Source organism: Channa argus, chromosome 19 (assembly GCF_033026475.1).
Source record: "Channa argus isolate prfri chromosome 19, Channa argus male v1.0, whole genome shotgun sequence".
Classification (NCBI taxonomy): domain Eukaryota; kingdom Metazoa; phylum Chordata; class Actinopteri; order Anabantiformes; family Channidae; genus Channa; species Channa argus.
The window spans coordinates 16,741,840-16,754,181 of record NC_090215.1 but is presented as its reverse complement, the minus strand read 5'-3'; the positions used below and the strand labels follow the sequence as shown (position 1 = coordinate 16,754,181).

General features: G+C 40.8%; 1 protein-coding gene across 2 annotated transcripts in view; it reads right to left on the bottom strand.

The window, feature by feature from the left end:
* The window catches only part of LOC137104564 (rho GTPase-activating protein 21-like), a 74,160-nt gene that overhangs the window by 58,926 nt on the left and 2,892 nt on the right, over positions 1-12,342 (bottom strand). Inside the window, exon 1 of one of the 2 annotated variants that reach the window (XM_067485941.1) lies at positions 4,883-5,503. The exons of the other annotated variant lie outside the window; for it this stretch is intronic. Coding sequence (XP_067342042.1) covers positions 4,883-4,966 — 84 coding nt within the window. The 5' untranslated portion in view covers positions 4,967-5,503. Of the gene's footprint in view, positions 1-4,882; positions 5,504-12,342 lie in introns of those variants that run through there. 2 annotated transcript variants of the gene reach the window in all.

Below are 12,342 nucleotides of genomic sequence, written 5' to 3'. Positions count from 1 at the left end.
ATAGGTTGCACGACTTTAGATGTGCTGTGCCCCTACAGCAATGGGTCTGGCGTTCAAACAACGAGAAAACACATACACACACAAAAAAGGGCAGAAATCAGCACAACAACCCTCTGCTAGCGTGCCGGACCTATTTACAATGTCTCCTCGATGTAAGGGGGGTTGAAAGAGCCCATGTGTAAACACTTATGGATGAAAACAAAACAACACCTTCTACACACAATCTTTTGCATGCACATATAGCTCCACCCACCGGCGAAGCTTCGCTCAGCCCTGTCTGCATTGCACCAAAGAGAGCTATTCAAGCCCTTTTTTCAGCATCCAGGCCAAGGAGACTCAGCTGCATCCAGCTACTTCTTATTCACCTCCTCTGCTGTCTTCTCTGTTGTTCTCTCCTTTTCTTTTCTAAGCGATGAAGAATTGTGTACATAAAATCCTTTAGAGGAAAATGTTACTGGGGGTTAGGGTTAGGTTTAGGGTTATGTTGTCATGTTACTAAGATTATACAAGGACAAAGTGTTTCTTTTTTTTTTGTTAAGACAAGGGCCTGATGATTTGCCATTTCAATTTATCTTTTGCATATACAGAAAAACCTCAGCATCACTGCATGTTTACTGCAGCACTGTGCACATAGCACGGATTACTATTGTGTGTCTGTGTAGATAGGGTGGGTGGGGGTTTATTGTGACAGCATGAGGTGAATCAGCATTCTGTTCATGCCACGTTTCCCTACAAACTGCTGAGGACTACAGCACGGCTAAAATTAACGACCACACACAAAAGGATTCGGCACTGAAGAAAACCCCAATGTGTGCAGCTGCGTAAAGTGATAATGACACAACCAATAGTAGCCACAGGAGGGATTGTTTATATTTCATGCTGCTGGTGTATCGAATATGACCAAAATACGACCTTTTGTAGGCAAGTAAGAGCGACAAGCTATTTCATCAATGCTGCTTTTAACAATTTCATCACTCGTTGGTGCTTGTTTTTCTACTCTGGTCTTTACATTAATTTAGTTTTCTGCATGGATTAACATGTTTATTCTGTTCTGCAACTTATAATCATTACTGAGCACACTCACTAAACCAAAACGTGTGCCTCTAATATGTGCTGAGTGCCATTTGTAACAGGATTCTCTCAAATTGTTTAGTAAGTGTGAGCCAGAGTTTCAAGGATATCCAGATAATCTATGTCACAGACCTCAAATCTGCTCTCTGTGTGTAAACATTAACCTGCCACAATGGGAGGTATTACTTCATGGTTAAATGCCTCAGTACATTCTGAATTACTGAGACAGCACATGTTTTACACTCCAAGCTATTTGGATTTCAAAGTGTGTCTTTTGTTTCAGATTAAACCCTCGCTAAGGTCACATTAAAACATGTGGAAACATCTGAAAACGCACCACCATGTATGATGTGTGGCTTCACTTTTCCCCTCACACAAAACATATGTTAATGTTCTGTTCACAAGTTCCCAAATCATTTGAACAGGAAAAATTACAACACTTCAATTCTGTGCTTGGCTGCGGTGAAGTAAAAAACAATAATAATGCAGCATGATGATCACAAGTTGCATCAGAAATTAAAACTGCAGTGACATTTTCACTGGCACTTCTAACCAAATAATAATCGGCTGCCATATTTTGGGGCACAATAACGTGCTTCTGTGGACAAGTCTTTTTCATATTATTCCACTTCACAATCCTACATAACCTCCCTTAGGGTCACATTAAGTTCTCAAGACGCCGGAACAAATCCATTAGATTCATTGATTTTATGCCTGAGAGTGTGAGCAATATCGTGATAAAAAGGTTGAACATGTTGAGCTAAGGACAATATAAGCATGTCAGTTTTCAATTTCATGTGGCATCAAGAAAATAAAATAATTCTCCATCGATGTGCCCTATGCTGTAGGTACATGTGGTAATAAGAGACTGAATTAAGTTTCGCTTAGGGACTGATTTCGAAGTTTTATGACCTTCTCTTCCTCTTCCCGCCTCCCTTGCTGCCCCCGGCAGCTTTCAAATGCTAATGGACGGACAATTGTGCCTGAAATTCCTCTCCACAAAAGGGAAATGGAGATGCAAGCAGAACGAAGCGAGAGGGACAGGCTGACATAGCCTGCAGTGAACAATAACTTTCATTTTTATAATTTTATATTACATAATAGCCAAATGTACAATGATCAGCCACAACATTAACAGGGTGGTTGTGATGTTGTGGCTAATAGGTGTCTATTTATCGATGTGTCAAGTCATTCAATCCATAAGTGCATCAGGAAAACCATGGGCAGCAACGATTCTCATAATCAGTAAGTCAAGTAATTTCTAAGGCAGAAAAAAAATATATATTTTATTAGTTTAATTTCTCAATGAGAGGATTTCTTTCCTTCATGCTCATAATTCACAAAAAATGGATGAGTTGTCAACAACTGAAGAAAATAAGATATTTGAAGATGTCATTTTGGGCCCCATTAAGTTATGACAGTTATTTTATTTATGATAGATGTATTTATTTAACTAAGTAAGTGTAAACACCCTAAAGCAGAGCAGCAGCTTAAGATATTATAGTGAAAACTATTTTATCTGCTCTTACATAATGTTTATTTATTATTTGTGTTTTCTGGCGTGTTGTAGAACTGTGATATGGGAAGCCCTTCCTGCTGTGCTGGGTGTGGTCCATCACTACTGAGATGTCACTTTTGGTGGCTCCCAGTGCACCAGAGAGAAAACCATCCCCCCACAATAAACACTCAGAGCAAGATGCTTCCAAACAAAGAAAAAGCACATACACACTAGTGTTACACCCAGCAAGCCCTTCAGAGACAGAGAGCAGGTGGGCCAATTAGAGTCCCCAGGGCCCCCCCCACTCAAATGCAAGCAAAGCCCTGTATAATTGGTTTCCTTATCTATGAATTATTAATCCTGGTTGCCCTTTGAGTTTTTTTACCGAGGAGGGGTGTAACAGTGTGCCCTCTGACACTAAGACTGTCCTGTTTAACCCCCCTAGCGCCACGTAAAAACTTCTAAGAACAAAATGGAATGGACACTACAACAAGAGGATGTCTGATGTTATCTATGACTGCTTTAGTTATAGGGAACATCATCCACAGTAGGTTCTTTTGATTGATGTAGCTTGAACACATCTGTCATAACATTATCTTATCTCTTATACTCATCATACATAAAATTGACAGGCAGATGATAATGTAGGTTAACTATTAACACTATAATAATGCAACATTTGTTTTCCAGGTAGTATTGGTTTCCAGGGTACAACTAAATATTTTTTAAGATTCATCTAGTATTTTATTTTCAATAGATACATTTACCAATTAGCTATAAGACATCAGAGACATTAAGTGAAGGACAGCTGTCTTCCAAACGTCAACTGTAATGTCTTCAAAGGTCTTATTTTTTTTAACCAAAAATGGTCATATATGGCAAAAAAGTAGCAGACCCTCTTATTTAATAAGAGCCAGAGAATATTGCTTTTAAATTTTCAATAGTTTTATGTCTATCTTTATTCAGTTTCAGTGACACTTTAAATAATGCTACTGTTCACAAGAATGCAACTAAAAAGACTAAAAAGAGGCTAATAGAACTGTGGCCTTGTAGTTATTAGTGGCAGTGTTGTTGATTCCCTTGCTTCCCTCTCTCCCCATCTTACACCAGGTGTTAACATGTAAATATTTCATGAGGACTTCAGTGCACAAAGGCGGTTTTCAGCTGCATGGACAGCAGAGGCTCTTTGGAAACAGAGGCCTATCAGTTCAACTTGGGATGCAAACAATTTTCAGCACAGCTAAAATTAAATTAGGGGAAGGCGCAGGCCAGGGAGAAGCACTGTTGCACTGCTTGACACGGCTAGACTTCTTTACTCCACACATAGAGCATTCCATCGCAAAATGAAAAACAGGATAGAGTGGAAAAAAACGCACGGACAATGAAAAGTCTGTGTGAGTTTTTTAGAGAAAAAGCCAAAGAGGCATGTCAGAGGTATGAAGTGCTAGTACGAGCGCATATTGAGACAAATGGAATCCTACAACATGGACATTCATAAGCTCACATGCATATGCACACATTGTACATCATTCTATGAACACAGAAATTTTTCGGGATTGCGCCCTTGCACACGTGCTTTTCCATTACAAGTAAATAGTTGCCACATCACTTTGCCATGCAAACACTTTAAGAATATGACATAGATTTGTATTTGGAAGATTTTAAGGTGCAGCTACATTTATTTGAGCTCATTATTTCAGCTTATGATGTCTCAGCAAATTGTTTATTTATTTGTCAAGAGAAGGAGTTTTGAGTCCAAGAATCACTTAACTTGCTAGATAAGATTTATTTTATAAAATCAATTTACTGTAGTGTCGCGGCACCTGAAGTTCTATGAGAGAGACCAGGGACACTCAGAGGTCAGCATGCCGAGCAGTCCATAGTCTCCAGTTCCACACTGTGTTACTGAATGAATGCTAGCTATTAATACCAGAGATGTCAGGGATGCCTTTCATGGAGGACTCTGGGGGGCAACAGGGGACAGAGGGGAAGGTGAGCTCAACACATGCTGTATCTTCTCCAATGACTCTTGTACATATGCTTTACAATATTATTACTATGCAACTACCTCAGTGTAAGGAGCGCTGGGTGGAATAACGCATGGAGAGGCCATTCACAGGTTTGATGACCCAGTGACCATCAGTTTTCTATAAGATAAAAACTAATTGTGCACTGTAATGTCCTAGTGGTGAGCAGGCAGATTACAGTTATACAGCAACTTCATTATCACTGGCTCAGTTTGTTTCATGACATGTTCCACTGTTACGATCAAGAAAAGGCAGTTAAGTGAAATGCTAAGAAAACATAACTGACCTGATTGTTCCAAGCACAGTACAGATTGCAGATAAGGCTCCAGTTGTTGTTAATCATACAATCGAGAACTTTAAAATGAGCCATTTTTTGTTTTGTTGAAGAAATGCAAGCTCAGATATCTCCACTTTTAGCTGTATGTAACAAACCCTGCACTGCCCGACCACAGCACCCTGCAGGCTGTGGCTTTCATTGATGCCACCCTGATAGAAAGAAGGGCGCAAGGAGGCGAGAGGATATCGTCAGGAGAAGGCAAAGAGTCCATTTCTGTGCCCATCTGTGAAGACAGCAGGCATCCTGTCAACTGTGGCCAATGTCCCAGCAACGCTTCATTAACAATATGTTAATGATTCTGGACAAAATCCCAGAGGAGTATCTTAGACGTCACATTAAAACAAACAATTTAAAAAAATAGCCGTCGTGCGAGAGAGGCGCTGCAGAAAAGAGTTAACAGCAGTCAGGTACAAAAAAAATTCCAATTGGATATCTACATGCAGGAAAGGCATCGCTATGGTTACGTAGCAGAATTCAAGCTGACTGGTGGAAGCGGAATCTGAAAGGCGCTAAAGAAGATTTTTCTTCTCATCTGCTTCTGCATTTTGGAACCCATCCCTCCTTTTTTTTGATGCTCTCTGTGTCTCCTCCTGCAATGGTGTCTCATCCAGGCTGGCTGTGCCTCCCTGTGCTTGCCTCTGCATTGGTACCAGGCAGAGGCAGCTTAAGAATCAGAGCAGCAGAGCCTCACTCTAAATCAACATGCACCAGGCCGCAATGCAGGACATCAGAGGAGAGAGAACGATTCCCCTCTACTATCTCCGACTCCTCAGGATACAGTCAAGGAAAGGCAGAGGTCTCCATCACTGACTCAATAGGCACTTTAAAGTTAAAATCCCCTAAAAATGTTAAACCTCTAATACCACAGAAGAGTCATGTAAATGATCTCTGCCTCAAGCCTTACTGTACTGTACTGCACTTTTTTGCCAGTGCAGGATGCTATGAAGCACAAGATATATATTTCATTACAATGCAAAAAATCTTGACCCAACTTCTTGCAGGAGAAAAAATGCCTGACAGGAGGCAAGAGTAGTGCCACAGGCCCCATCACTACAAAGCAAAATCCCACATCAGAAATAGGCTCTTTTAAGTTAACGAACATCCCGTTAAAGACTTCCTCTCGCTGTGGGTCGTCAGCTTTTGAGAGAGGAAAATATGCCGGAAATGCACGAAGAGAGAATTAGGAAACTACTGGATGCCAGTAAATAGATGTCTGGGATTGTTTATGTTTCTTCCACCCTTTGATGCTGTGTGACGTCCAGATGGTTGTGATTGTACCCTTAAATTCACCAGTGAGATCCTCTGAGATCACTTCAAATTAAAAACACCATAACCAATTAGCAGATAGGAGAAGGCTGACGTGGGGTTTAAGATATTCTTAAAGTTTTAAATAAACCATTAGTACTATGTATGACTTCTCTCTTACAAGCCTCACATCGACATCAACTGACCATAAATATAGTCACAATGTCTAAAAATCAACATCACTGTGACAACTATTGTAATTAAACAGTTTTTGCAACATGAGGTCCTAAAAAGTGCCACATTTTTGAGAGGCACCACATATCTCATAAAAATAAATGTGAAGACAGCTTGAGTAATCATGCAGACACAGAACTTTGTGTTAAGGTCAGGAGGCTACACACACAGTCTGGTCAGTAAGGTCAGCTAAGTCTCATGGGCCACAGTGGCAACCGTGCACCACACTATCACCAGACGAGCTGGTGAGATAATTGTTCGCTGCTCTTCTCTGCTTTCCGGCCACAACTCTTAAACTGTTGTGTGTCCTCTATTATCAACATACACCCTCTGTGCTTTCCTTGGGAGGAAATGCCCAAAGTTGCCAAATTTCACTGGAAAATTTCTAACTAAAGATAAAAATAAGTATGCCAGCCATAAATGGATTTCTGAAGAGGCCTATCGGGCACATGACCAGGGGCCCTCAGGCCTCTGAGGTTACTGGCAATATTTCTTGTTTGAAAGAGCCCAGATATAAACCAAAAGCTAAAATGTGATACATAATTTGTAAAACTGAACGTCAAATGACCAGAAACACAAAAAGTGACAAAAAACAGACACAAAACATCCAACTCAAATGTAACAGACACAGATGACCAAAAACAAAGAGTGGCAGCTGTCAAGCCAAACCAAAATCCTTGCTTTGGTTTCTTGATTCAAAACATTGTAGGAAAAAAAAGCACTTAAGACATGACCACAACAAATTCTCAGAGACTCAGAGAATCTCAACTGTGACATAAGCTTAAACCACACAGCTGCCCCCAGAAAACCTGATGTCTTAATGATGGTGTAATGAAACACACCAAAGCTCTGGTTTTGCCATCTTGCGCTTAAAAACAAAACATGGCACATGCTTAAGAAGTCAAGGGGATTATTACAAACAAATCTACCAAGATCTGCAACAGTAACACAATAACAGTTGACAATGTGCAAAACGAGAAGCTCTCTCTCTCTCTCTCAAGCTGAAAAGACACATCTAATCGTTATTGTTAAATATATAAAATATTAGTAATGCTATATGTAAAAGAGGAATTGCATCACTTGCTGCATCTTTGTAGACACCAAGACAATTTGTTTAAGATTTGCCATTTTGAAATGATAGACATGACTTTAGTATCAATTATCTCATGTTGTGATCATTTAAAACGTTGAATTAATAAACTACAACTGTCTGTGAATGACGACATGTAAACAGCTGTGACATCATTCAGCAACATGCGTGCGCGCTGTGACTGCAAAACTCCCCGCTGTCACAAGCCAGGAATAGATCAGTGAGGAGTAAAAGCAATAACCCTCCCCCGACACTGAATCCAATATTTTCCATCAATAGTGAGTTATGTATCTTCTGGACACACACATACACACAGTCGTATTCATAAGGAGAGCACACGTGGGTTCCATAGATGCTTAGGTTACTTCAGAGATTAAGATATTAGGCAAAGAAATAAAACTCTATTAAAGTCATGTGGGGACCTGAAGTGAGATTGTTGACATACATAAGGTTATTAAATTCAGTGATGAAGAGCAAAAGTTATTACACATATTACTCCTATTCACTGCTATTTATTAGGACTGCCGGTCAATTGATAACGGAATTCTAACCTTCCACACCTACCAACCGCACCCACCCATTACATTTTATTTATTTTGTATTTTTTGTCATTTCGGCTTATCCCATGACTTCAGGGTCGCCACAGCGGATCATTGTCTGCAATCAGTTTTTACGCAGGATGCCCTTCATGACGCAACCCTCCCCAATATCTATCGGGCTTGGACCGGCACTGCACAGCTGGGGAGGGGAATGGGCTGTTGGGGGTTCAGTGTCTTGATCAGAGACACTGTGACATATAGCCGGGACTGGAGATCAAACCATTGACACTGTGGTCCATGGACGACTACCTTTACCAACTGAGCTCTGGTTGTCTGTCACCTTGGTTGTATGTCAGCCCTGAGTTAGACTGGACACTCCCATCCGATGACACCTGGGCCTGGTTCCAGCTCCCAATAACCCAGGATAAGCAGTATATATAATGGATGAATGGATGAACGGATGGAGGGATGGATGGTGTAAAATTATGTTTTAGAATTGCTTTCTATGTTTTAGGACTAAGATCCCTCTACCTCCTGTTCCAGTGCCTTTGCCATTCAGCAGCTTCTCTGCCATCCATTCATGAAATCATTCCTTCATCGGGTTGCCTTTATACATTTCCACTGCTGACACTGACAGGAAGCAATGTCGTTTCCTGCCAAGACCTCAAAGCCCAAGCGGGTAAAGATATGTCCTGATAAAACCCTGTTACATAACAGTTGATTAAACACAAATTCTGCTCATGGTCACACAACACTTTACATATACAGTAAAAAAGTGAAACCCCCTTTGTACAGGATAACCAGCCTATTTGAGCTGTCAAATGTAGAGTGGCTTCAGAGAGTGTTCAGATCTATTCACTTATTGCACATTTCATGTTCCATGGATAAACCTTTGCCCATTATCTCTCTAAAAATCTCTCATTCTATAAAGTGTATTTGGAAATGTATCAGTTTAAATTAAATATACAGCCCAATAAAGTGTGCAAAAAAGTTAAGTGGAGTGAATTCTTTATGAAGCCATGTTTTGGAGCCATATAGAAGATGGATGTCAGAGTCTGTTTATTCATAATCTACCAGCCACTTCACAGTGAATTACATAATCTGTGGCTTATAGGACAGGAAGGATGATTAGTGTGAGTACCGCCTCAAAAAATGAGCTGTGCAGATAAATCTTCACACACAGAAACACACCCCTGACCACTGGAAGTTAACGTCTTACAGCAAGAGACAGAGCTGGATGGGGGGCGAGTGTTGACGGTGATGCCTTGGGCATGTGTAATGGATAGCGTCTCAGCCTCAGTGAGCATTAGACTGGTTTTGTTCTGCCTGTCTGCCTGCATCCGCACCCTTTCCACACCCTCCCTCTTCTCACCATCTTCTTTCTTTCTGCCCCCCTTTATCTCCCGGGGGGGACGGGCACTCCCAGGCAGAAGAGATAGTGACACTGACCGGATCAGCAGAGGAAAGAACAAAAAAGAGAAAGAAAATTGCTGCTTTTTTCTAAGGGTTAAACTACGGCCTGCCATTTGCCCACTCCCTCCCTTACTCCCTATTTGCATCAGTCTATCATTCATACATACAGTACATGCTTGTGGCCCCTGACTGAGTAATGACATGCAGAGAGGTCATGCCAGGCATGAACATCATAGATCCACAAGAGGAAAAGACAAGCAGGCGGTTCTACACACATGTGCAAACATATTATGGTTAACATTGAGCCCATGCCCAACATGACATACAAACTGACTTCCTCTCTTTTCCAGGACACAAGCAGCAATGATAGCCCCAAAGTTTAATTGCTAAAACAACAACAACTTCAGCTTGACGCCAATAAGTATTAAACCATGAGCCGGAACTGTTGTTTATAAAATTACGGAAACACTTCAGAGAGCACCTCCTGGTTTTCGCAAGATGCTTTTTCTTTGTGATTGTGTGTGTGTAAAGGTCAGTGTCTTGTTTTCTGACTATGAAAAAATGTGTTGCACAACATTTGCTTTTCAAATGTATGTAAATCAAAATTGTTTATTCACTGCTCTGACTGATGAAATGCACTGGCACTAAACATAGATAAATGCATAGGTTACATGCTTTGAGAGACACTGCAATATGTTTTGTGAAGATATTATATTCACACAGTGACTACAATAAGTAGTAAGTTGTAGTAAGATTAAGTCGTCCAAATTTCCACACATTTAAAAGCTCTCTTGTGGCACAAACCGACAGATTTCAAAGTCGCCAACAACGATGCTGTCCTGAGCAACATCCGCATTTTCACAGTCTGTAACAGAAACCAGGAAGCCATTACTCTACACTGATTCCTTTTCCCCCCTTTCACACACAGCATTCATTTTTCCATGGGTTAAATATAGCATCACTAAAAAACATGCTGGAATTAAGGACGCCTGAAAGACAAGCGTGTGCACGAGGGGAGCAGGGTTTTTTGTAGGTTGGGAGGGGTTATATTTAGAACTATACAGCACCCCCAGCACTAGAAGCACCGCTGCTGGTCTCGCCCTCCCCAACATGAATGAGGGAAGTGATCAATACATGTTGGAGAGTTGCAGCATTGTGGCTTTTGTTTGTTTTTCTTTATGGTTTGGCAACACAACAGGTTGTACCATAAAAAATACTTGAAACTGATTTAAAACTGAAGAAAGGAACTGAAAAAGACAACCAGAAAAAAAAAGTGTTTATATGAGCAGTGACGTTCTTCACAGACATAACAGTATAAACAAATAACTTCCTTATCAGGAAACGAAACAGGTGCTGAGATGTAACTAGAAATGAAAAATAACCGTAAGAAACCACTGGAGCCTTAGAGCAGTGAGTCTATATGCTAAAAGAGATTTTATACATTTAGTCAATTAACTAATTAGTCAATTACACAGAATATGTATCTGCAACTTTTTTGTCACTTGATAATCAATCAAGTAACATTTCAATCAAAAATAAAAAAGATTCTCTAGTCTGAGCTTCTCAGTTGGGCAGATGTGCTGATTTTCTCCATTTAATATCAGAGAAAACTAAATATCTATAGATTTTGTACGGTTAGCTGGACAAAATATCCAAAAGATTCTAAAAACATAAAAGACACTTTACCACATCTCTTCAGTATTCTTTCTCTAGGACATGGAGAACAGAGGGCTTCAGCTGCTTTATAACTAACCTGCTGGTGTCAGTGTATCAGCGGATCAGCGGGTCAACTGAGGTAGGGAATGTGAATGAGGCCAAGAGAGAAAAAGAAAGAGGCAGACGTTATACATGTGGGGTGTTTTTGTCTTAATGACCAGGGCAGCTGTGCCGAAATTACACCAGCGTGGCTGCCATCATTCTGGCAGTAGCAGCGTTGTGTGTGTGTGTGTGTGTGTGTGTGTGTGTGTGTGTGTGTGTGTGTGTGTGTGTGTGTGTGTGTGTGTGTGTGTGTGTGTGTGTGTGTGTGTGTGTGTGTGTGTGTGTGTGTGTAGGGGGAGTGCTCTTTGAGAAGACACCCCTTGCAATCACCCTCATTAGCAAGCCAAGATGATGCAGGGGAGTGGGGAGGAGGAGGAGAGGGGAGCGTTATCAAGCCTGGGGTCTAAACTCCCACTAGACCCCAGGAGGGACAACAGTTCATAATCAGCAAAGCTCAAAATCTGGGTGAGAGCTGTGTTTGTGTGGGTTTCGTAGGAGGCTTCAGGTAGACAAAATACACCTGCTTCCCTCCTGTGTCAAGCCTCGGGCTACAAATAATAAATGAGGCTAAAGACCAGCACTGGCTCACAGGTGACTCACATCTTTTGAAGCAATGTTCAGATGCGAGCCAAAACTTTTCTGGTCCATAAGTTATTTGGAACTGATGGAATCAAATTTCACTATGTTCAGGCCTTATAGTTGATTCACTGTGCAACTGTGCACCTGCAAAGTCCTGTTTTTTTCCTATCTCGATTCCTACTGTAGATTCAGCCTTATAGTTCTAGTGATAATGTTTTAGTAAAACTGTAGCAAAAGATGCAGACGTAAGAAAAGTGTTGCCAAAGGTGTTTAAAGGCTCCACCTTTATCTATGGGTTTAGATAATTAAGAGCTAAGAGTGAAGAGTATCCAAATCTGAGTGAAGAGAAGACTCATGTTGAGAAGTATGTATTTTTGATGCTTCTGCTCAACAGCTGCAAGTTTCTTTTTCTGCTGCGGTGGTCATAGTTTTCCTGAGTGAGGGAGAGTTAAGTGATGTTACGAGAAACATTTATTAGACTGGAAAAACAGATGCAAGGAAAACTGTACCAAAGTTAATCGCAAACAGAGACAAGAATGGAAAACTTTGTT